The 26,854-nt window shown below is 38.1% G+C and overlaps 1 protein-coding gene across 1 annotated transcript in view; it reads left to right on the plus strand.

Moving 5' to 3' along the window:
* Window positions 1-17,157: 17,157 nt before the first annotated feature.
* The window catches only part of nid1a (nidogen 1a), a 61,984-nt gene continuing 52,287 nt past the window's right edge, over window positions 17,158-26,854 (plus strand). Inside the window, exon 1 of the mRNA XM_041252873.1 lies at window positions 17,158-17,504. Within this exon, the coding sequence (XP_041108807.1) occupies window positions 17,301-17,504 (204 nt within the window). The 5' untranslated portion in view covers window positions 17,158-17,300. The remainder of the gene's footprint in view (window positions 17,505-26,854) is intronic.

A 26,854-nucleotide genomic window follows, 5' to 3' on the forward strand; every position in this document is an offset into this window, starting at 1 on the left:
GCTCCCCAGAGCCAGAGAGGGAGGAGCCGCCGCTCTCAGAGCCCAGAGAGGGAGGAGCCGCCACTCTCAGAGCCCAGAGAGGGAGGAGCCGCCGCTCTCAGAGCCCAGAGAGGGAGGAGCCGCCGCTCTCAGAGCCCAGAGAGGGAGGAGCTGCCGCTCTCAGAGCCAGAGAGGGAGGAGCCAGAGCCAGAGAGGGAGGAGCCGCCGCTCTCAGAGCCAGAGAGAGAGGAGCTATGACCCAAGGATGCCTGCCTTGCACCGCCCAGGGATGCCTGCCTTGCACCGCCCAGGAATGCCTGCCTTGCACCGCCCAGAGATGACTCATTTGGATCGCCTGGGGTTGCCTGCTGCTCCGCATCGCCTGGGGTTGCCTGCTGCTCCACATCGCCTGGGGTTGCCTGCTGCTCCACATCGCTTGGGACTGCTGGTGTCTCCTTTTTGTTTTCTAGGGTTGCCGAGGGTCCGCCGTCGCCGCCTCCGTCACTAGAGGGAGCCAGGCCGCCGTCGCCGCCTCAGCCACTAGAGGGAGCCAGGCCACCTTCCCCGTACTACCTTGGAGATCTGGGGCCCCCTCAACCAAAGAAGGCTTGGGGGCTCTGACATCAACCCCACCCCCCCACCCCCCACTTTCGTGATCATGCTGGGGGAGCTGGTCCTCCTCTGTAGTGGATTCCTACATTCATTCATCCTTCTCTGATATAGTTGCTGCTCCTTCTAAAATTGCTAGCATGCACGGAGTGAGGGCTACCTGTCTGCCGGGGCCACTAGAGGTTTCCCCCTAATTAGCCTCAAAGGGTTTTTAGCCAGGGGTCCATCTTTTGGGGGGCAAGTGAGTCTCACTTCCCCTACCTCAGAGCTAGGCATCAGCCTCCTTTTACCTTCAGGGGGGTTCTCGCCACGTGAGTCAGAGTGGATCCCCTGCCACACTGTCCTTTCGCAGCCCCTGAGTTTATCTTGACTCACTCAAGGCTCTGTACCATGCTCTGCCTCAATTCTGGACGTGGCTACTCTGTGCTCGAGTCCCATACTAACTTCTATCCCTTGTTATTTCAGGTCCCAGGCAGCATGAAGTCTCGGCCAATTGGGGGTGTAATGCACGCCCCTTTACAGAAGTCTCAGACGCTGGGTACCTCTCCCTCTCTATCTCCTTACGTGTCCCGGTCTTCCGGGAGCGTCTTCCTCACGAGGGGCGGCTCCCCAAGTCATAACCCTCATATGTGTTTTCGGTTGCTGGGTCCTCTGTCCCTTGGATGTGTCGGTATCACTGCCCTCAGTCAGTGACCACCTTCTATCCTAGCTTCCATGTCCAGCTCCACTGGCCTGCTACTAGAGTGGGCCTCACCTGCTCTTCTATCCTTTCTAGCCGGCACTCTATTCTACTTACCGGTCCCTTCTGCTTCTTCTGCCCTATCCTTACACCCCCCAGTTTACGCCCCATGAACTAGTTATTATTACTCATCTTTATTTGCTGTGTTGTGTTGTGGAATAACATACTGCAGGATAACCTAATAATCTTCAGCAAGGCATTCTTATTTGATTCATTTTGATTAAATTTCTGTTTCAGTGATTACATCCTGCAGCCTCAATATATTTACCCACCAAATATAACTGGCAGAGTTAACCTGTGCTTCTGCAACACTGACTCTATGTAAAATTATCATCAATTAGAAATACTACATATAAACAATCTGGCCTTTTTTACATCCACTAGGGCCAGAGTGTTGCAATTAGCAAGGTGTGATGGCTGAATGATAGAAAGTAATTGAAAACAACAAAGAGAATATTTGTAATATATATTTGTACTTAATAAATTCAATGTGAAATGTTTAGTCTAGAAGTCTTTTTTTAACATCTATATTCCATGAACCCAAGCTCGTGTCTCTTTGTGTCATTGTTGTTGTTGAATGTAGTGCTCATGATATGTGAGGGAGAATGACATTGGTGGTTAGGCCTGGTGCTAGCTGATTAGAGCTTCCGGAGACAGTGTGGTCCAGTGGTTAAAGTCCAGGGCTTTAACCAAACGGTCCTTTCTTCAAATCCCACCTCTGCCACTGACTGACTAACTGTGTGACCCTGAGCAAGTCATTAAATCTCCTTGTGCTCCATCCTGTGGATGAGATGTTAAATCAATGTCCTATTGTAAGTGACTCTTCATATAATGAACAGTTCACAGCCTACCTCTGTAAAGCATTTTGTGAATATTAGTTTGATTTCTGTTAAATCTAAAATATATCTTGGTTATTATTATTTTTTTCTTACTATAATTTACCTGCTGCTTTGTAATTTCTCTGTAAGAGAAACCAAAACTAAATCTTTTCAGATAAGCAAGTTTTTTTTTGTTTTTTTTTGTAATTGTACATGACTGAGTAAAATTCCAATTGAATAAAAAACAAAACAACTAAACCCCCTACAAGAAGATATCTTTGGCCAGCTTCTGGATAGCGCTTAGAGTGACCGGCAAAACTCTAAGTTCCTCTGAGTTTAAGTTTTCACCATCCAAGCTGAGAATGAGGTAAACAGACAGCCCTTGTTTTATCCCCTGCTGTGTTGGCACTGAACTCTGCTGGAAAAAAAAAAGATGCTAAGTACAGCTGTGCTGTAAGTAGTTCATCTTGGGTTGTCTTTCGGGACTGAACCATAAAATAAAATTTGCTTACTAAGGTGCGTATACATTCGCTTGTATTACATGGTGGATTGAGGCTGCAGTCTCTTCAGGGGCGTCACATGTACATAGCCAGAGCTGCGCGTTTCTTTCTTTATTTTTTGAGCAGAGGTAAAAAAAAAAAAAAAAAAAAAAAACCTGTACGTTTCTTTATTTAGAGCGACGTTTATTAAAAAACTGATATGAGAGGGAGGTGTTAATTTGAAGTAATACGGTAAGTAAAATGTATAATGTAGACTCATTATAAAAATAAATATACTGGGGGATTCATAAACTGTAGGAACAATTACAGAACGTATCTATTTCATTTTATTTCAGTTTTTAAAAGTAGGCAGTCATCGCAGACAGAAACAGTATTGATGAATGTGTATGCAGATCATGGACAGAGTGTTTGTGGTGGAGCTGAAGCCTTCTGTTTGAGTAGGGAATTCATCTACCTGTCACACCTTCCAGTGAAAGTGTAGAGACAGGACCAAGCCAAATCATACAACAGTGTCTTGTATAGTTGCCAAGTTTTTAGCTGATTCTGTAATGTTTTTTTTTTTTTTTCATATGGTGCATGACTAATTATGTTTGTCAGTATCCCAACTCACTAATACACATGGCTCTCTAGTCTAACTACTGCTCCAATACGTTACTGGCAGGGCATATTTGCTGACCCCCTCAAACAAAAATCTCTTTGAATCGCATGCGTATAGATGGCTATCCTAAATAGTAGGTTCATGAAGGCATTTTAGCTCTTCAGAGCTTAACCCAACAATGAACCAGATTTAAAATTCTCTCATCCATTCATCATTATCTCTGTGCCATAGAACAGGGCTGTTTGGACAGCCTCTTGGTTGATCTGATGGATGGCTGGCTTGCTGGCTACTGATGTTTTAAGTAGGATCGGTTTGTTGTACTTTGTTCAAAGGGAGGTTTCCTGCAGCTGGAGACATTTTAGAGCATATTATCTTGTTCAACATTGAGAAGATAGAGGGTGGTGGTGGTGGTTGGTGGTGATGATGGCTTATCTATCTTGTTATGTCTCTAAACTAAAAAAAAAAGATAATAGTCCTTTGGTTTGAACATCTTGAATAGTGTGTTAGACTACTTGATAACTAAAAATATGAATATGGTTGTTACTCAATATGATATGGAGTTGTTCTAACTGGTGTAGTAGATGTGTGGTATATCTGAATGCTAGTGGACAATAGAGTGTTGCATGTGGGTGATATATTCATAGATAATCACATGTTCTACCAAATTTCAGATCCTGGATCCAGTTATTCTATAAAAGCTCAACACTGGCTTACAGCAACTAGATACATTTAGTCCCTATAATTCATTATTATAATTAGTATAATTGTTTTCAATACACAAATACATTAACAAATATACTGACTGCACTATTGCCGTAAGTGGACTACACATGTATGCCAGATGGTATTTCCTGGAGGGGATATGTCACAGTAATGTTCTTAACCCTTTTGGAAGTTTTTGGAACATACACAAATTGAGAAAAACTCTATAGTCACATCTTTTTTAAAAAAAAAAAAAAAAAACTGCAAGTTACAGTAGACTGTCAACTATTTGTTCAAAATAGAAGGCCAACAATCTTGACGGTTCTTTTGAACAGATGAGACAGTTTTGAATGAGAAAGGTTAAACTGTAAGACTGAGCTGAAGCAGTCAGCCACAGAGCAGGTTCTCGCATGAGGGTGCCATATTACCTCACAAGACGGTTCACTTGTTAGGTCTCATGTCGACAGCTGAGTGAAGGAAACCTCCTTATACCTTCCCTCAGGAGAACCTGTTTCAGAAAGATTGAATATTTTGTATGTATTTGCTAGCACTACTGTAGGGTTCTACCCTACTCCACATGTGTTGCAGATCCACAGTAAATGATAGTACATTTGTGAGAAGAAAACTTTTTAAAAATAATACACAAAACAGCTCATTTCTATGCAAAATAACTAATTTCACTTGAAGGTTTATTTTTCTTGTTCGCTTCCACAGATTTTGCTTTAGCATTAAAATCAATGTCAATCCTGTGTACCAGTAACTGCTTCTATTTGAAATTTAAGAATTTCATAAATTCCATTTCAATGGAATTTCATGACAAACATGTTTTGTATTTGAAAAGGTAATATTATGTACCATATTATATTAAAGGGCTTTCTTATTTATCTTTCTTTCAGTTAGACTTGCTAGGTTAAATCCCCACAGCAGCGTCTTCTGGGTCAAATACTGATATTGAGTAAGAAAGGGAAGGGGCCTAATGGACTAGCTGAGAACACATGTTGGTCATTAGGGGAAGAAACAGTTTGGTTGGTTAAATGCACATACATACATATATATATATATATATATATATATATATATATATATATATATATATATATATATATATATATATATATATTTTAAATTTTTATCATTAACTAATGCATGCTGGTAATCCAATGCAGTACCATGGAACCAAAGCACATGCAATTGTGTAGAAAATGTATTACATTGTGTAGCAGGTATAGGGAAACTACAGGCTGGTGTTACATGGGATACCTACAGTACATTTCTGTCTGTTTCTGTCTGCAGACACTCTCATGCCCAAAACAGGCTGGATTTTGAAGAAGTTCTGGTTGTTTAACAAAGTTCTACTGTTTTTATACATTTTTACATGCAGTCTGTTGCATACAATGCTTGTTCAGCTCTTTGAATTAAATAAAAACTTGTATTCTGAGGATGTTCAATCAAAATGAATGAAAAGCACAGTACATTAGGAAGGCACAGACAAAAGGACAAAAGCCAGCAATTATACTGAGGACAAATTAGAAAGCAATAAATATACTTTTCATTCAAACAGAGGTACAGTAAATGTTACAAATAATATAAAAAAATGTCTGAGGCATCTAAAGTCATTTTAAAGGAGAGATAATCAGTGAAAATCCATTTTGTTACCTCTTCTGTTGTGCAGAAGATATATTGGTTTTTGTAAGAGTTTTTTAATAAAGCGCTCATACTTGTGAACAATTATCTCTATGCACTGAAATCTACTTTCTGGTAAATTAAACTCAATCAGCAAACAGGTACTAAACAATCAAACAACCATATCTTTCCCTAGAAATATAATAAAGGACAAAAACAAGGATTCCACCCAACCAGACTCACTCATTCCTTCTCACACTCACAGGCTCCCCAACCATGCCTTACCCACCTGCTCTAATTAAGTAAAGCAATCCTAAAGACCAATTTACTAAAGAGGCAACAACAAGTTTCATCTATTTTATTAGGCAATGTCACACATTCAGCTCTCAAAATGGCTGCCTTCACCAAGACCTTCTTACGCTAATACCTCAATGTATATTGCACCTTTTCATTTAGAGAGAATGAGATCATTCATCAAAGGCATACAAGGGAATATACTGTATTCCCCTTTATTATGTTGTTAGGAATGATGCCAACTCATGGTGTGGCAGAGCAAAGCTCTGCCCTTTTTAAATTGGCAGGGATGGGGTTAATTTCCCCTACCTGCCTGGATTTATTATGTTCAGGTGGCTGGGGTTGATTAGTTGATAAGATGATTAACTTAATTAACGATCAATCAGTGCCCAGCCACCTGACATAAAGGGAGGCCTCTGCTTCCCATTATGAGGAGGGAGCTGAGGAAGTAGGTTGGTGGTTGGTGGTTGGTGGTTGGTGGTTGGTGGTTATTTTTGAATCCAGTGAAGGCATCTCCCAACCTGGAAATCTTTATTTTTTGCCCTTGTGCACTTTTATTTTTGTGTTTATTTATAATAAAAGTATATTTTTTTGAACTGCAGTCTGTCTCTGGGCCTTTATCCACTTGCCAGCCTGTCACACATGGATTCTTCTTCTTTCATGTGTTCTGTCTTGTTACTTCTGGGAGGAGTCTGGGAGAAAGGTATCCGTTCTAAGGAATGTGTTTTCTTTTAAAGAATTGTGTTTATAATTTAAAACACATAGGATAAATCAACCAATCACCGTAAAGTATTTGTACGTAAAACATATTGCAAACTTCCCCTTCTAAAAGTTTGCCATAATAAAGCATAGCAAAGCACAGTGAAAGCATGGTAAAGAATAGGTAAGCACTGTAAAGCCCAGAGTGGTATGGTAAAATATATAAATAAACATATACAGATTCTGTTGTTTGCACTGTGTAACTAAACATGTGGTGTCAGTCTCTTGCAGCAGGTGGCTTTTTACATGAGGTTTAAATGAATGCATTGTCCCATTGACAGTATGTGTTCTGAATGAAACGGGTGTTTAGAAACAGGTGGTCTCCTAAACAGGTGGTCTTTGACAGAGGTTTCACTGTAAAAAGGAATGTTTCACAAATGTTTCATAAGCGATTGCCCCTGACCCTGTCACACTAATATTGTTTTTCCTTTACAGAGAATTATTTGTGTGTTGTTAAAATGAGAGGTTACTTCAATTGTATTTGCAGTAAAAATTAATGACACTGAATCAATGATTCACAAAAGGTCCTATTTTGTTTTTAATGCTAAGAGGAGGAATCATTGGGTCTCACTCTTAAATATCCACCTGACATATTGCAACAGCATTGGAAGAAAGGTGAAGAAACGACATTTAAATTAACCAAATCTCTTTTTATTAATAAACACACAGGACTGGAACCGAAGACAGATTGCTCTAACCAGACCATCTAAATACATCCGAACGGACCTGGTTGGAGACAGTCGAACATATAATGAATATTGTGATACATTTATTCACATTAAGGCATCGAAAGGACACTGAAACACAGAGAGAAAACAACCAATTAGCACATGCAACACACACAGTCCAGGGGCAACTCTCCCTCTGGTGCTTGCTGCAGCTGTCTCTGCTCAGCTCTGTCCCGCCACCTCTCCATTACAATACGTTTCAGGAGTGAGCTGGAAACACCTCCTAAACTTTGAAGTTTTCAAAGCTTCTAGGAGCTGCAGCATTTTAATGTATTTTTTTTTTTTTTTTTTTAAGGGGAACACGGTAGATGTAGGATAAGAACGATATATTAAGCTTTAAATCTAGCCATTCTGATTTGTTGCCTGCAAGTGGCTGTGACAGGATGTGGGGTCCTAAGTCTCATATTGCAGTGGCATGGGCGCCACTCAAAAACATTAAGAAAAGAAACATGGCCAGAAATAACTAACAAAATTAATTCTCTGGGACAGTGTAAGCGACAGACACTTGACATTTAAAAAATGGCATGAGGATAACAAAAAAAGAAACAGGACAACCATAGGGCAGACCCTGGTACAGCGAAAACAAACCAAAACGTAGATCTAAAACAAAGGGTCCCCAAAAATGGAAAGCATAAACTTGTTAAGCTTGTTTCTCTATATTGTTCTGTTCATGGTAAATTTGCATGGTAATTCTGCAGTTTGCCATGTTGTACCCTAACCATGCTTTCCTATCTTTCAGTGCTTTCATTTAAGAATATTGCAGAAAACATTTGTTTGAGTCTATGTATATTTTAGTTGTGTAAAGGAAAAAAGTACAGTACATACAGTAAGCTACGCAATATACTTTTCAGCATATTTCAGTTGTCTATGCACTAGATAATTACTGGCAAGAAAATATTTCAGTTTGTGTTGAATTAAAGAACCTACGAAAAGACAACATACAAAAGAAAAATCAATGATACATAGAGGCCCAAAACTGACCCTCAGCGACCTAAATGAGGTAATGCATACCAAAACACCAGGTATGCAGCCTTTGTACTTTGTACAGTAGTTAAGATCTGGTTCTGAAGAGGATAAATCATTTGTGTGAACTAAGGGTTCCATGTTTACAAATACAGCAAGTCTGGAGAAACGCATGTCCAACCAATTGTCGCAAAACTGTTTTTAACACAATTTAAAATGTTACTAAAATTCTGGGGAATGCGGGGTGTCTCTGTCTGTCCGTACATTTATCCATTTGTAAGACACAGATACATTTTTGCATATACTGTATCTGGAGAACCGCTTGCTATCATGAAGCTTGGTATTAACATTATTTAGCAGAGTATAAGATTCCAGGGATAAACGGAAGTGTCTATCTGTTCATCCATAGGTCTGTGTGGCACACTTTTGTATATACCATATCTGGAGAATAGTGTGCACGTAAAGTAGTCTGCCTAACATGCACGATAAATCTAAATTTACTGCCCCATTTACAAACAGAAAATGCATTCATTTACATACACAGTATTTGGCTAATTTACATACCATAACATGCACTCTACATGTATTCTGAGCGATAATTTAATGTGCATGATAATATCAGAGACCACCGTGATATCAAAAGCCCCAGCAGTCCTGGTAGCTTATTGTGAAGATGGAGGTCCATTATTTTCTAAAATTGCATTGTACTTTATTGTTTTGGAATTCTTCTTTAAAACAGCCCGCCTTTTTAATATTCCTGTCATGCCAATCACAGTTCACATATGTAGTAAAATAGCCAATCAGATAGCAGACAGGATCCACTTTCTCCCACACATAGCACACATAATTTTGATTAGAATAGTGAAGCGAAGGTTAGTTTAAACTATTTATTTTACTTTGTGTCAAATTAAAAAATCAGAAGCAAAAAAGTAGTTGGAAATGAAAGAAGCTATAGACTCAATGAAAGGTTTTTCTGAAAAGTGCTGTGGCTGCCATGAACAACACAACCACAGAAAATGACTTTTTTAACTTCAAGAAGCCATGGAAAGTAACTAGGATGACAAAAGAGTGGACTAGCTAGCTGGAAGAAATTAAAGAAAAATGCAGAAGTACCCATTTTTTTATACTGGGTACTGCATCAGTAGGCACTATGTGGAAAAGTTGTAGAATTAGAACACATAATGAGCATTGTTATCAAGTGTGCAAGAAAAGAAGTGCCAAGTGTCTGGACAGAAGTCATAAAAGGGCACATTTCATAGTGTACCTGCAGCTGAAATTACAGCTTTAGGGATGTAAATGAACTGCAAAGCCAATAGGTCAGTTTCTGATGAAGTAATGCACATAGAAGGACTCAAACATGGAACAATGTAAGAAACAGTAATCTATGTAGTACATGAACGGTTTTCCTCTACCAAGATGGCCACTGCAATTGGACACTAGACTTAGGTTCCGCGCAATCTTGGTAAGGAAAAGGAGTTAGTGAACACAGCATCACCAGTTTAGGAGGCTGAACTCCACCAATAAAAGAGGGAGAATACATTACCCTGCCATACTAACCGAAAATAATTTCATAAATCTTACCTGTTTTGCACTTGCACTAGTTACATTAGACTCAAAATGTGCAGTTTTTAAAGAAATATGTTATAGCAAATGTAAAGGGGCAAACTGTTTGCACAGCTGTGCTGCATTTAGATAATAAGTTGCACTCTAAGTTTGACACTGAATGGCTCCCGTCCAAAGCCTCAGACAGAAATAAAAATTGGCTAGGGGCATTAAAATAAGTTACCTTTCTAAGATGTCCATTCTTAGATCGGGTTGTTCTGATGGGGAAAGTTATGCTGTGGTACAGTTGGACGGACTAAGTCAAGGGTCTAGGGGCCATGGGCTATTCCACAGCCAATTGTGGATGGGAGTTCCCAGGAGGCGGGGCTCAATTGGTTGAGCGTCGCCGGGTGGGGGAAGGGCTTAGGTCAGCCAGGGTGTCCTCGGGTCACTGCGCACCAGTGACCCCTGTAGTCTGGCCGGGTGCCTGCGGGCTTGCCTGTTACCTGCCCGGGAGCTGCGTTGTCCTCCGGCGCTATAGCTCCTGGGTGGCTGGATGGTGAATCCGCAGTGTGTAAAGAAGGGGTCGGCTGACGGCACAAGCTTCGGAGAACAGCGTGTGTTCGTCTCCGCCCTCCCAAGTCAGCGCAGGGGTGGTAGCAGTGAGTCTAAATAATAATTGAGCATTTTCAAATTGGGAGAAAAAAACAAAAAATTATTGGCAATGACTATATTTAAAAAAAAAAAAAAAGGCTCCAGGGGCCAGCATGGCCTGCATCACAACCAATGTTATAGTAATAAAATAATGACTTGGATCGCATTATTGAGGAGTTTGGTGATAAAACGAGTGATCATTAGAGGATTTATCAGTATGCACGACTATGAAGAGGTATGTCAAAAATACAGCAAACAAGAGGTGTGGCTTGTCTGGAGATGCAGTACTGATGTCCTTTTGCTATGCAATGCCCTTTAAACCTGTTTTAAATAGAGTGTGTAAAATAAACAGCACATGTGAAAATAAATTGGACCTGATGCGCCTGACAAGCACTGAATAAATGGACCACTAAGGGTTAAGGAGCACTTTGCTACCCACGGTAAATAACTGTTATCCACAAAAGGGTGGTTAGTCTTAAAGACAGCCAATGGGCTAGATGTCCCTTATACAGGTTATTTTGAAGTATACCTATTAGTGTTAGATCGGTTGGTAGAATGGAGGGGTGCATTAGTCACTAAAGATTTTGTAGATCTCCTTACAAGGATTGAGAAAATAGTTGTTCCTGGTTTACTTGGTATGAATGTCATCAACAAGTGTAGGGAGGTCCTAGCTCAACAGTTGGGTGCCACGTACATGCAGCAGGTCAAGGATAAAGTCGATAGAGCTTGGGTGAAAGTACTGGATATCAGTGAACAGAGAGTGGGCTGGAAACAACACAGGAATATACATGGCCTGCTGCGTAACTTGAGTAGTGATAGGAATGAAAATCTACCTGAGTTAATATATGCTTACAACATGACTGAACATGCGTCCACTGGCTTTTCTCCTCACTTCCTTCTCTTTGGACAGAGTGCAAGGCTTCCTGTGGATGTAGTCCTAGAAGATGGGGAAGAGACCAAGAACGCAAAGGAACCATATGACTCAGTTGTTGCCCATCAGAAAAAGCTGGTAAGCTTTGGAGAAAGCAGGGAAACATCTTCGAAGCAGTGCTGAGATGCACGAGAAAGTACTAAGGGTACTCGAAACTCCCCTTTCAGATAAGAGAAGTAGTGTAGTGGAACCGAGTGAGGGGGATAAATAAAATTCAAGATTTCTGGAACAATGGCTGTCCTCTACCTCTGCCTTCGATGGGAGCTCCCCACTCCTAAGGACAAGAAGACCAAGTCCCCCAGTATTGTGCTGGTCCCAATGGACCACAGCAGGTAAACATAGTAATCCCTTTCACTTATCTAGGGGCAGACAAGGAGCAGGAAGTACAACCTATAGAGATATCTCAGCAGGGATCACTAACAGAGTTTGTACACACATTAGCAGCAATGGCAGACTGTAGGTACAAACCTTAAGCAAGAAGCAGGTAGTCTTATCCAGAGAAATCTTGGGGTAGGATTAAGACTAAATTGCTGCTGGGACATTAGAAAGTAAGCAGGGAGGAATGTAAGGGGCACACTGTTTTTGCAGCTGTGCTGCATTTAGATAATAAGTAGTGGTCTAAGTTTGACCCTGAACAGTCCCCACCCTAGCCTCAGCCAGAAATAAAAGCTGGTTCGGGACAGCAAAATAAGTTACCTTTCTAGATTGGGTTGCCCTGCTGGGGACACTAACGCTGTGGTACTGAATGTTGCCCTTGGAAGACGTTTCTAGTTTCACTTTGTTTTATATTATGGTTGTCTGATATATAAATTGTTTGGAAGATGATTTGTATTGAATGAATGGTTGTTAATTTATAGGAGAATATGCACAGGAGGAAAGTGTTAAATGGTATAAGCTTCCTATATTTTGTAAGTACTACAATTGTATGCTGCGTCTGTTGCAGACTGGGCATGATTGCACATGGGTTAATCTATATAATTAGTTTTGTGTGTTTGTTTTTTTTTCTATTTTGCACACGTTTGGTATTTGGTGATGATTCTTCATTATGGTAGTTTGACATTTATTTAATGCACTGATTTGTAGGCTGAGCAATTAATTTTTGGTATTATTATTTTTGAATATGTTAGAAGGCTTATGCTTTGTATACACTGTAATGGTGTGTTTGCATTTTGCAGAAGACTGCCTCTTTCCAGCACTGCTTTTCCTTCATGCATCTGTTTCCTAATGTATTATGATTACAGGATATAAGAGTATAACTGTTTGTACAGCCCTTGTGTTAAAGCGACCTGGAATCCTGCTAAAGACCCTATATTTGGTACTCTGATGGTTACTGTTGTAATTTTATCATTCTCATTTTAAATTGTTCTTAATCTATGTAATAATAAACTAATTTATTGAACATTGGATTCTTGATGTCTGATTCCATTGTCTAATTGTGGTGCAGAGGTGCTACAGCAAAAATTCTCAGTTCCTATGCCTTTTTGGGTCAAAGTATGTTATTGGTTGAAAGCATGTCAGTTAACTGGAGAAGCAGCTGGTTGGTTTATGACAAGAAATAAGCTTTTGAGGGGCGGGGAAAATTTCGCCCTTCAGGTGAAATGACCAAGCAAATGCGACATTAACTAGAAGCATAGCTTGCAAACAGAGATTTAATACCATATACAGTATGTTAAAAACTATAACATGCCCATTTGACACCACTATAAAGAATGGAAGTTCACAAAAGGTATGATTTATGGAATGATTTTGTTAGCTACAGTACATTTCAATATTCAAAACAGACTTTAAAAACATTATTTAAATAACTTGCGAGGTGTAAATAAGACCAAATGTTTCAAAATGTAATAGTTTCTTCTCATCTACAAAAGTAGAGTAGACAACTCTGATAATGTCTACAGCAGGGGTTCCCAAACTTTCTTGGCTCAAGGCATCAGTCATTGTGACTGAGGACCCACACCCAAGGAATCCATAGAAATGAAATGCAGTATCTTATTTTCATTGCAAACAACGTTTTTATCTTTCTCTTAAAAAATATGCTGCTTCTTTTGAGCATTTTGGCTGCAAATGGTGTTTCAACATTGAAGGCTTGATGCAAGACAACAGTTCCAAGCAGATCACACACATCAGGTATTCAAGGCCATTTTCCTTTGCAATTCAAGCAAATCCAAACTGAATCTACTCAGTGTCGTGTTTAAGAAAAGGTGATTTTGATATCTTTAGTAAGAGAAGTTGTTTGTTTGTACCAGTTGCGGTAGATGTACTACTGTTTTCATTGTGTTCAGTGTAATTTCTTAGACGATCTGTAATAACTGTGCTCATTTGTACACTGCCTGAATGCAAATTTAACGTGAAAGGTAAGCAGGAGTGCTATGGTTTATTTTATTTATTTAATGGGAAGAACATGTATCAAGAAACACACATTGCCAGAACCCCCCCACCCCACCCCCGGTCTGGGGAACATCGCTTTGTCAGGGTCATTTGGGAGAACATTTTTTAGTATTTTATTTTACTCTAGTCCCCTTGAAACCATCTCCCTGCCTGCAAAACGTCCCCAACCCCCAGTTTGGGAACCCTGGTCCATGGTGTATATACTGTATACAGCACTCCCTGTATCAAAGCCAAGATACAATATAGTGTAGGCTAGGGGTTGCATACCATATTTAGCTATGCATATTAGACTTATCTAATGGAATGTCTTGCAGTATAAACATTAGGAATGGATCAAGACAGCAATGGCAAACCTCTGCTGACAGCCATTTCGTCTGGTTAATTTCAACAAGAACAGCTCTTTCGCACCAGCATTGCGAAGAAAACATAGGCTGACATTCACAGAAAATGAACCCTAAACTAATTCAGTTCTTTGTTAGAGTATTATCCATCAAATAGTTTTGGAGAAGACTACCCAGACAGAAATACAAAAAAACAAGCAGTGAGATTACTTGGCTCATGGCATAAGAAAATCACTAATTGGGGGAAAAGTGATTCCAGGTTTTCTGTCTTTATTCCAGGCTATAATAGAATGTTTATATATATTTTTAACATCCTACTGTTGACAAAGTGGTGTATTTTTAAGGGGTGATGAAATCTGTATCCCTACCATTCATGGAAGGCCGAACCATAGGATAAGATTGTACACGGACACTAAGGAATAATATTGTAGAGTAAAAATAAAAATTACTGTGAAAGACTGCAGCTTTAGGTTTTAAGAGTCATTGTCAATTAAATAAGGTTTTATCCTAACTAAATTGATTATTTAATGGCCCATTTAGCCTGATCACGATGGTTTTGCCTAGGTTGTATCTCCTGAAGTGTGTAGTATTCACCTGTAAATGCCTAATGGTTTTCAGTTATCCCAATCATCAGTGCCTTATTGAGTTGAGTTATTGACTTAAAGGATGTGTTGCAGTAAGAATACGTTAACAAAGGGGAACAAGACTAAAAGGCTAAAATATGCACAAGAACACAGAAATTGGACATGGAACAATGGTCAAAGGTGCTTTGGACCGTTGATGGATGGACAGCAACACCTTCTGCCATTTCTGTTGTCAATTCAACGATTGTCTTCTTTCTATTCCTTAAGGATATTATCTTCAAGTATTGCTCATCCTTGTTAGACAGCTTTTTGAGTCTTCCAGTCTTGGGTTTGTCAGTTAAGGATGATATGTCTCTGTACTTGTAGGTTATACTTTGGTTATTACACCTTGAAAAACAGGTGATGCAAGCTATTTCACTCAATGTTTTTCCTTCTTTATGCAAGTCAAGGTGGTTATAAAAAATAGTAGAAATCACTAGTGGAGGCTTTGAGTAAATTGTTGATGCTCATAATACTTCAACTAATATGCTCTACAAGTTAATAGCAGATTAATATATTAGGTTGTGTAAGCACCATTCAAAAATAAAATAAACAGTTATATTGATAATTTATTTAATCATTCTGATTATGTATATATGTGGCAGGATGGCTGTAGTGGTGATATTACAGACTAGGAAACAGTACAGACATACAGGAAAATGCAGGGCTTAAACTGCCATAGCAGTGTATTTATTAAATGAATAAAAGTAAAACAAATAAAAAGAACTTTTCAAATACAAAACAAAACAGCATGAGAGCCAAACAAAAGGGTTTCAAAACATAACACAGGAATAAATTAAATGAAGCGAGTATCTACTCGGGTTCTCAAGGGTAGATAGCAATCGCTTTACAAAATACCCTCCGCTTCTCCAGCTCTCTCCTAACTAATGTGGAGCTGGGTTCTTATACAGCATGTGGCTATCAGTTAATTACACAATTCACTTAACTCTTAGCAACCTGTCATATTCCACAATCGTTCAGTTAGGATGGGGAGTTAACCCCATCCTTGCCAACCCAAAATAATGCAGTTCATCAGAATATTTATTTAAATACACACGCCCAAATCATAACAATAATAACAACAAATCACAATAATAAAGCCAATACAGATAGTTATATTATCAAAACAAAGTTATAATGAAAATTAATTATTATAACATAATTATAATGAAAATAATAGTAATAGTAATAATACAAATAATATAGTGCACGTTTATACAAAGGGGCAGGGTTCCCTATCATAGTATACAATATGTTTAAATGGTAATAGCGGATCTAATTTTTAAACCTGTCTTTTTGCACATTTAACATGTGTTGACTAGATGACAATATAAAGAAAATACGGAGTTCTTACGATCTGCAATAAATTCATCCGATGTTTAATTTGTAAACTATTGTTGTGTTATTATATACTGTTATTTTAATTGTCTAAGAGTTGCTACTGTATCAGTGGATTGAAGAAAAAACAAGTCCCAGTTTTTCACTGTGGAAATCTGGACAGTGGGAGAAACTGACGCGCTGAAAGAAATTTGGTCAGGCACGAAATTCCAAGCCAAACTGGACAGAACTCACAAAAGCAGAGAAAGTTATTTCTAAAATTATTACATGAGTATGTTGCCTCTGCACTTGACGGGAAATGTGTAATGCTGTAATATTCCATTAAAAAAAAAAAAAAAAAAAAAAAAAAAAACTGTACTGCTATTTTATTTAAGAAAATGTTGAAGAAAAAAGATTCTAACAAGCTAAGAACATACGTGGAAGAAAGTTGTTTTCAGTAGTTAGTTTATTTATGAAGATGTAAATGAATGGACATTCTTCATTTTTTTTTTGTAACAAGTTTAGACCATTAGTAATTTTTCTCATGTGTGGGTTTATTTGAGTGTAAACGTTTCTTTAACAGGGGTTCCCAACTCCGGCCCTATTTTGTTGCTGTACCATAAATTACTTAATTGGACGAATTAAGGTTCAAATAATACTGGAAAACAGTGGGTTTTTTTTTTTTGTTTTGTTTTTTTGTTTTGTTTTCATAATTATGCCACAGCTATTTTTGTAGTAATTATATCGACTAAATTATAAACTCGCTCGACACATAGCTTGAAAGAAGGCTACTGAGGAAGCACTCATAAGTGAGAATTAACACTCACGTATTTCTATGGCCTTGCTGTCTGTGCCCAATAAATAAACGATTTTTCTGGTCCTAACTCAATTCATGATGTGCTCTACAAAACAGTATTAATTAGTTTTAACCCACCCACCGACCCACACACACAAAAGAGCCCACATCACTATTAATCACTAACCCCGGTTTCATGTCAGTCTCCCCGCCCCTAGCAAACTCCCCCACCCTCCTTGTCCTGTCTGCTTGTTGAATAAGTTTTCCATCTTTTTTGCGGAGAGTTCAAGGTCTAACGTTTCAGGCAGCTTCATTAGAAATATAATTTTTTTATTAAGTAGCCCATATCCCACCCATTTGACTGTGCTTAGACCCCCGTCTCTTGGTGTATTGGTGATGGCTGTACTGGGACAGAGCTGGGTTGTGTGGTTGCATTTTTTTGCTTTGGCGGTGTCGGTTCGGTGTCTGAGCCGCAGAGAGCTCTTCCCCTACGGAGAAGGGGTTGGGGATCGGGTTTTGGAGCAGGGAGACAACAAGTTGGAAAAAGTTAACCTGCAACAGCCACTTTTGTTCTACGACGGTTCCTTCAGCAGCGTTTATGTGAGTGCTTTGTGGAACACGGTAGACAATCTAACTGGGTAATGCATGCTGAATATCTTTATTGCTCATGTTTAAGTACATAAACGTCTTACAGGTAATTCTAGTTAAAGTTTTTGTTTGCTTGTTTGTTTTTTAGGCTTGTGTTAACTAACGTGGAAAAAGTGATTTTACATTTTGTAATACCAAAATATGATTAATGTTGTCTACTTCGATCGTGCCAGGCATGGTCTGGACGTTAGTTATTACTTGTTATACTGTCTTTGATGTCAAACATTTTGTCAAAAAAAATGTTAAAAGCCCGTAATATAACGTATTTGCGTCATATGGTTAAATTGAAGCCCTTTTAATACACTTGCATACAATTGATTCTCGTGAAAAAGTATAGCCTCAATTCATTGCTTAGTGTGTGTATCCTTGTGTTTGCACAGATCAATAAAGATTAATTTAAAAACACCGCTATATAAAAAAAATAAAAAATAGACATTGTAACACGCTATATAGTTTTGAGTTGGACCCCGAAACATCTGTGATAGAAATCCTATCGATTTCACTAATCATGTTGGTAGTTATTGCAGCTGCGTGATAGTTTATCCTAGTCCCCGTCAGTCAACTGGGTGGGACAGAGTCCCAGTTCTATGGAATGTAGTTTCCAAAAGTTGTGAGGAAGCTTGCTGTTAATGTTTGGTCTACGCGGACTGCCCGAGGAATAAGCAACCTCGGAGCGAGTCGAGCCACATGGTTTTCATATGAGCTGTCCCCATATCTGCAGAGAGTAACGGAGTGTTGAATGAAACTGGGCACTGTTGTGTTTGTGTAAAGCACACAATATGCTTTAAAACATGTTCATTACAATTAAATTGTCTTTTTCATTAAATCCATTTTATAGATAAGTCTACTCTTTAAGCCCATCTAAATCTAGTTTGAACCTTTTTTTTTTTAAATCAATCAATCTTTATTTTATATAGCGCCTTTCACATGACCACCATCACAAAGCGCAAGATGCAGTAAATACAAGATAATCCATAATACTTAAAATAAAGAAATGTATAATACATGATATACAGTGGAAAGTACATAATACATGATAGTAGCATAATAAATAGTACACTGAATACAGTGGAAAGTGCATAATACATGATGGTACCATAATACATTAAATAGTACAATAAATACAGTGGAAAGTACATAATACATGTAATAGTACACTAAATACAGTGGAAAGTACATAATACATGTAATAGTACACTAAATACAGTGGAAAGTGCAGAATACATGATAGTAACAATGCATGAAATAGTAGCGGCAGCTAATAACAGATATCAGGCTTAAGGATCTTGGAAAGCAAGAGAGAACAGGTGGGTTTTGCGAGAGTTGAGATATATTTTGAGAATTTAAGATATTTAGCTCAGATTTTCTCCCAGTTAAAAAAGGCATAAATGAAAGATTAATCTTTAATTTGCAGTCTCATTACTTTATATAAACTAGTATTATTTTTGATAAACAAAAATTAAAAAAAAACTTTAAAAAGATGAGCTAAATCTGGACTGTCCTTCAGAGGTACATCATATGCCCTTTAAGCCCACTGTGCCAATTAAGCCCAGTTTTTTTTTTTTTTTTTTAATGGTTGCAATTCAGAATTATCCTTTTATAGGTCATAGGTTCTTCCTCTACTGTTTGTTTTACCTCTCCAAATACAGCTTTGTCCAGGGGTTGTAAAACTTGAGTTAGATGACGTGGGAGCCCCAAGAGAAGCACATTTTTCAGAGTGACATGTGAAACATGTCCATCAAAATAAGGACTAGGAAACTTCATGTCTGAGACCTTGGAGGACTCTGTCAAAAACAGATTTTCAAAATTATCTTAGTGACCTCTCTATCCAGCCATGATCAGACACAGCATACCTTTACAGTGTCCATTTTAGGAAATCCTCAGTCGTCACCCCTCCTCGAATCAGTCCTCCTCAAGGTTTATTTATTTATTTATTTTTCATGCAGAATGACAGGTTGGACGGAGTCGTCTGAATCACCCAATCAAACGAGCAAAAAAACTTTCAGTGCTTCCATTGCATGAAATAGATGTCATTGTAGCTGCTGATTGGTGCTTGCGTTTTTACCTTTCTTAAGCATTTAATATGTACACTGTAAGCATTTTAAAAACACTTAGTTACAATGTGTAATTTCATTATTTGAATTTGTTTGGATTGAAATCTTCTCAGCATATGGCATGACATTATAACAGTTTTTTTGTTTGTCTTTTGTGTAACAGAAAACAATCCATTTTTTTTTCAGAAAAGTATTAGAAAGTAGACATTTGTGTCTTTGTGAAGAAAAAGCAAGCTTCTCCCATGTACCCCATATGTGTAATTTAGATTGTTTTCTGTTACATTTTGATGTGTAAAACCCATTTAAGAATTCATAATATAAGAAGACAATATGAAGACATGATTTTCTTATTATAGAAAAAAAAAAGCAAACTTAAGTTTTGCTGTTTCAGGTTTACCCAGTCCCTAGACAAACACACACTTTATTAAATCAGAAAATGATTAATGATGAGGTTATTAATCTATCATTTTATTTTTATATGGCGCTTTTACGTAAGATTTTACGTAAAGCGCTTCACATAACAAAATTAAACAAAAAAATGCATCGAAACTGTTTACAAATAAACAAAAAAACAGTTATGGCTGATGCCGTGTGCTGAGAAGATCTGTCTTACAATTTAAATCCAAACAAATTCAAATAATGAAATTGCACAGCTTAACTTTTAAAGTATTTTTTAAAACACTTACAGTATACAGATAGAAAAAAGGTTAAAACGCATGTACCAATCAGCAGCTATACCGACATCTGTTTCATCCAATGGGAGCACAGATTTTTTATTTTTTTGTTCTTGTTCGATTGGATGATTCAGATGACTGAAAACTTGAGGAGAATTGACTCGAGCAGGGGTGAGGATTGTATTGAGGAGGGGTGAGGATTCCTCATTTGCATTATCGCCACCTTGTTTTTGCGAATTTCTGCAGGAACGGCCAGAATTATATATTCATTTAAGGCTAAAACGCAAGTAAAAACTGGGGCTGCAAAGCATTCGTTAAAATGATGCTAACAGAGTTGAATTTGTTTAGTGCATTTCATGCTACACTTCCGACTGGTTTGCAGCGATTGCGACAGACGCAACACTTTAGTACGTCTACCCCTAAATGTTTTGTGGTTTGTAGTGGACATTGTTTTCATTCAGTGCATCTGTAAGGAATTCATTAAACCAGTTCTCCTGTCTAGTAGGATCTGACGTTGCCTTGGCTCTTGCACATGAAAATTGTTCAGATTTTCTGACTGTGAGCTCTGGATGATCTCTCATGACCCTGGCATACCACTTTCTTCCAGGTCTCTGGTTGGTAAACAGAGTTTCAATGTTGTTGGACTTATATGTTCTACAAGAACTAGAAGATCATCTTTAGTAAACCCCCAATCCCACTGAGCTACTCGAGGACCTGCATGATATAAAAAGTGCTATAAACTAAACAAATATTTCTAATAACATGAATTAGTAAACGAGTTAGATTTTTCAATCAAGCACTAACCTTCACTGTTATTTGCCCTAAAAAGCACTGAGTATGGCTAATTTTGACCTACAGGCCTGTTGTAATATCAAAGATGAACTAAGCCTATGGATTACTGTTAAGGTTTGCAAGTTATGCTACCTGGAGACAGCTTGAAATTTCACAATACTGCTGCAGTTAGATGAACCTCAGTTCTCTGATGTCCCTCAAACTTGACCATTTTTTGGGGACTCTGTCTAAACTTCCTGGCTAGCAGTGATAGGCTGGTGATGATGCCTTCTTGGTAGAGGCGACTCACCTCCAACTGTAGTTTTGATGTTTTTTACTCATCCTGTGTACATTTAGAAATTGAAATTTTAAATTTTATGATAAAGACAAAAGTCACCACAAAGTATGGAATATGCACAATTTTAGGCTTTTTTGTTTTAAGTAAGTATAATACTGTATGACTAATCTGAAGCCTATCACATGTTCAGTTTCCAAAATGTCTAACAATAATAATAATAATAATAATAATAATAATATTATTTATTTATTTTTACATAGCACATATCATAGTGGACCACCATCACAAAGTGCAATTATATGCAGAGTCACTTACAATAGGACAATAACCGATCTTTGTATACAATAAAATTACTTATACAAGTGCTAATTAGACAGATTTTCTAACTAAGGGCTGGACCAAATCAAACCCCAATCGCTCTTGTGAAAAAGTGTTTATACGGTAATATTGCTAGTTTCTATATAACATTTTCTTTATCCCAAAACCAAAACTAGCCTTTTCCAATCCGCGAAATGGGCGGAGAGAAGTTTCGAGGGAGTAGGAGGGACCGCCGAAAGCAACATGAAAACAGCTGTTGACCAATCCCCAGCCGGTATTTGTGACCTTTTGAAGGGGTGGAAACAAAGCGGTAACATGTGAAAAGACAGCCAGGGCAGAAAAAAAATAAAACAAAAATCTGTGTTGTACTACTGTTTAATTTGAATATCTGATTTATTATTATTATTATTATTATTATTATTATTATTTCTTCTGTCGAAAACAAGTTATCAGTTACAGTCACATACTATTACTAATAAAACTAAAACTGATAATAATATGAACTTATGTTTGTCAAGTGACCTCAGACATTGGTCATGCCTCCATGATAGATCAAGAGTCGCTTGCACAGTTTGCATTCAACTTTTTTTTGGTCGTCTGGGCATTTAACAAAAAAAAAAAAACAAAGAGCAGAGGGTTTTAGAGACATTTCTTTCAATGCCACTTACGCTATACAATGCTTTGCTGTCGAGATGGCGAATGAAGAAATCTACGTTCTGCCTCTGGATAGCACAAGCTGGAGGGGGGGACTGCTTAGTTTTCTAAATTAAAATTAGAGTTAGGGTTTCATACTTCTACTACTGTAGCACTTATGTTACATTGTCTTGTACACTAGGTATTCAGTGCATATTTTACTGAAGCTATAGGTACCCCCCAGTTCTTTGGCATAATATTCCCTGCTCCAGTACATGGCAGCGGTGCCATATAGAGTTCCTACATATAACGATTTGGTAGCAGATTTTAATACAACAAGTTTTGTTTTAGTAATATGCATTATACAAATCATAATAGTGAGTTTTGCATGCGAGTGACCTTTAATATGTGATTTATAGTATTCACACCTTGTCAAACAGTTTCTGTTAACAGAGAAAGAAAAAAACATACAGTGCGTGAATGCCGCCTGACGAACCTTTGAAGGTTTAGAACTACCTTTGAATTCCTGGCTAGCAAACATACCTTCGAACCTTTGAACACAGCCCTAAAATGAAGTGACTTTTTTTCTCGGAATATAAGTCATGTTTACCTACTTTTACACGGATGGGCTACTGAAAGTGGTAAAAGTTAGTCCACAGTACTGACACCAGCTTGGATGAGTTATTGAAAGGAACCACTTGTCTGCTTTTTTCTAAGTCATGCCTAGGTGCTTGTTATGTGGTGGTAACTTATGTTTACCGACACCTACAATTCGTTCTTTAGATCTTTTGCGAACTGGGATTATGTTAAAACCCAGATTTGTCAAAACCAACATTTTGTTTAAAGCTTGTTGTACTTTATAAATGAAGCCTGCGAGATGGGACTTGTTCAGAGCTCCAGTTAAATATTAACAGGTGTTGGTGAAGGAGGCCTTGATCGTTTTTATTCTCCTGTACCTCAAGATGCATTTTTTGGCTTTCACGTCCAACAGCTGGGTTTTGTACTGAACTTTAACCCAGAACGATCACCGATCTCTCCGGTGGACAAACAGAAAGGGTTCTGCTTGAGGTTAAATTATTTCGGCATGTGGTTGGAGTTCATGTGAGACTCAGCCAGTGTGGGGAAAAATTGATTTCCAAAGAGTATTACCTAAAGCACCCTGCTGTTGCATTTGCTAATCGCTACCATATTACTGTAGGAGGGTGAAATGAATCCATGACCTGCAGATCCTTAAGGGCTTTCTTCAATTATGCCTTTTAACATGGAGATAAGAAAATGGCTTGAGCTGGCTATTCTGGAGTTGCTGATGGTGAAATTATGTGATAAATTACTATCCAGTGGTTATAAAATATTAACGCTTTAACCCTAGACAGTTAAATTGACTAACTACAAAGTGCCCAGTAAATGTATGAAAAACAATGGACATGTTGCAGTATGTGGCAATGTTGCCCCGCCCCTGGGTGTATGTGTAGTGTGTTAATGTTGGTGTCTAGTCATTGGTGCATGGGATATAAATGGGTCTGTGTAACACAAGTGGTTTAAAATGTATATTTGTATTTAGGCACAAGCATTGCACAGCACTTCACGTGCAGGTAAAATGTAATAATATGCGAGCACAGGGAATTGCACTTTATTAATTCATGTGCAGTTGTACCGAGACTCCAATTGAATGATTGATTCAAGCAGCATGTTTTCACTCACTCAGGGTTGTGTGTTCGGTGAGTGAAGAATGGGTGTGGAGAAGGAGAAAGTAAAAACTAAAGTAAATATTTGATTTAAACTCAACGTGTTTGTCTGTTCGTCCATTCGTCCATTCGTTTGTCTGTCTGTTTAGTGTTAGTATGTTTTGTTTGTCTCTTTATTTTGGCTAAAGTGCCATGTCCTGTGTTTTGTTCGTCTTTCAACCTTTTATTTTTTGTTTGTTCATTTATTAAATGCTGAGCACAACCAAGCGCTCAGCTTCACCAAACTCCACCTCTCTGTTTATTTTGTGTTGGTTTCTGGTTCTGGTCTGACATCACCCACTGCAGCCGTCTTTGTGGCACAGTACCATTTATTTTCTGATGTGTTGGAAACTTAAACCATTTGGATTTAAATAGAACCAATTAGAACCAAGCTTTTCTAGGTCAACCCTATATCAGTTAGGCCACAGTCGTCAAATGGGCATTTTTACAAACTTTATACACAATCTCTATGTAGGGCATGAGTTATACAGCTTTTTTTGCATGCACACAAAACCTGGAACCTTTTTCTACATCCCCTGTGAAAGTATCTACAGAATTTAGTCCACTTGATCTGGCATGAACGTTAGTTATCCTCTTCTAGTTGCATATAGAAGGTCTTCTGTTTATACTTTTCCTGTTGGTTTTGATTTTTGGGTAAAGGTCATTCCACCCACTTGCGTCATCAGCAGTTTCTTCTTCACTAATAGTTTTTTGATAAATCACTGATGTAACCTCAACTTTTAAATTAGTGCTTCCAGAGTGATATCCATGGAGTCCTTAAGGAAAACCCTTCACCCAGCAGGGCCAAAGCTATTGGACTAGTGGAACAATTACCTAACTATACCCTTAATTGAAATAATAATTTGCTTAATCAGACCTTTTTACTTATTTCCAGCACTTAAACAGTTGCAGTTCAAGTTACTTATCAAATGTTATAGCTAACTTGAAATATGGAACTGCTCAAGAGCTGAAAATAAGTAAAAAGATCTAATTAAGCAAATTATCTGTCTGCCCAGTTCTGAATGCTGTCTAGATAATTTTGGATGAACTTAGCTGCTGCATCAGTGTTTGTCACTCCTCCTATTTTTGTGTCGTCTGCAAATTTAACAGGTTTGCTTACTATACCAGAATCTAAATCACATGTGACACAGAATTCTGAGTAAACATGACCCCTGGAGATGGCACCCTACAAAACTTCAAACAAAATCTTCATATTTATTCATTTGGTCTACCCCTGAGTAAAAATTAAGAAAAACAAATATAGTTCCAAAAGTTGTATCTTTGGTCAGAAGTATCAATGTCAGTCCCTAGTGAGCAGGTATTTGGTAATGCTGGGCAGATTGTAAGCAAATGCCAGTCATCGCTTAAATTAAAACAAAATGTGGAGATTATCATGTTCCTTAACACAATGCAAAGATATATATATTACTATATGCATAAACTGATGTAATCAATTAAATATGCATAACAGTTTTTAAAGCGTTACTAGCAATGTTACACAGTAATCCACAGCACCACATGAACTATTACTGCATTGTTTTTTTGTTTTTTTGTTTTTTTACCCTTTCACAACGTCGGTGAATGGATGCAACTTTTTTGGAGAACGATATATCGATAGTGAAAAATTAGGCATCGCCCCAGCCTTACGCTTTACACTGCTGTCCTGAACAAAGAGAAAATACAGTCCTGATAAATGGCAAGTATCTGAAATTAAGTATATATTTGTTCAAGGTCAGGGCACACTGGCATAGGAGTGTGAGGAAGCTTTGTTGTAACCAGTTCTGCTTGGTTAAGATAGCAGTGCTAACTGAATTGATTGAAGTAACAGCTGAAACCCCCGTAACATTAAAACACATTACTTTTGTTAACTGATTTTTTTTTCAGTTGTGTAGCCCAAAAAAAAATATAACTCACTACCCAAGAATAGCGAATAGTTTGTGTGTCTGCTGAAAACATAAATGAAAATACATAGATATTAGATTTTTTTGACTGTGAAAGGGTAGCATCACGGCCCCAATGTTATTGGTACGACGAGAGACACAGAAGCTGCTGTTCCAAGAGCTAATGTGGACGTTTAATAACAACAAAATAAACAAAACGCTATACCGAACAAACGGCACAGTGGCCAAAGTAAACAGGTTTACAAAAACTCACAATACAAGATGAATGTCACGGAACAGTACAACAATACCCTCTCTCCAATACCAACATTAACTCTAACCTATGGTGGAGCCTTAATTAACCATTTAATTATTTATGCAATTGATGGCTTGTGACGGGGTACACCCCACCCCTGTGTATATTTGTATTGTATTGTATTATTATTATTTAAATGTATTGTTTTGTGTTTGTTTCAAACAAAACAAGGTTTTGTTATTGTTGTTTTATAGCATGGATGGGGTTAAAATCCCCCATCCAGCTAAACTTGTGCATAATATGGCCATCTCCAAATTAAGTAATTACCAACTGGGAGATGGCCACATATATAAAAGTGAAGCAACCGTTTATAGAAGGTTGGTGAGAGTGGAGAGTAGGAACGAGAGAGCTGAGAGAAAGTAAGTGAGAGACAACCTTTAAAACAATTTGATACACATGCTGGGTTAAGACCAGCGCAATACTTGTTTAAATTATTGCACCTGTCTATTTTGGCCACTGTGCCGTTTTGTTTGGTGTTCGCTATTTTGTTTATGTTCAAATATTTTATTTTCATTAATAAAGAAAGAGCACGTTTGCATCTCAACCCTGCAGTACCTGTGCCTGTGTATTTCCTGGTCTGTGACATCACCACCAAGCCATCCTGTTTGCATGGCTCCAGCCACATCCCCACGTG

The sequence above is a fragment of the Polyodon spathula genome, chromosome 6, assembly GCF_017654505.1.
Source record: "Polyodon spathula isolate WHYD16114869_AA chromosome 6, ASM1765450v1, whole genome shotgun sequence".
Classification (NCBI taxonomy): Eukaryota; Metazoa; Chordata; class Actinopteri; order Acipenseriformes; family Polyodontidae; genus Polyodon; species Polyodon spathula.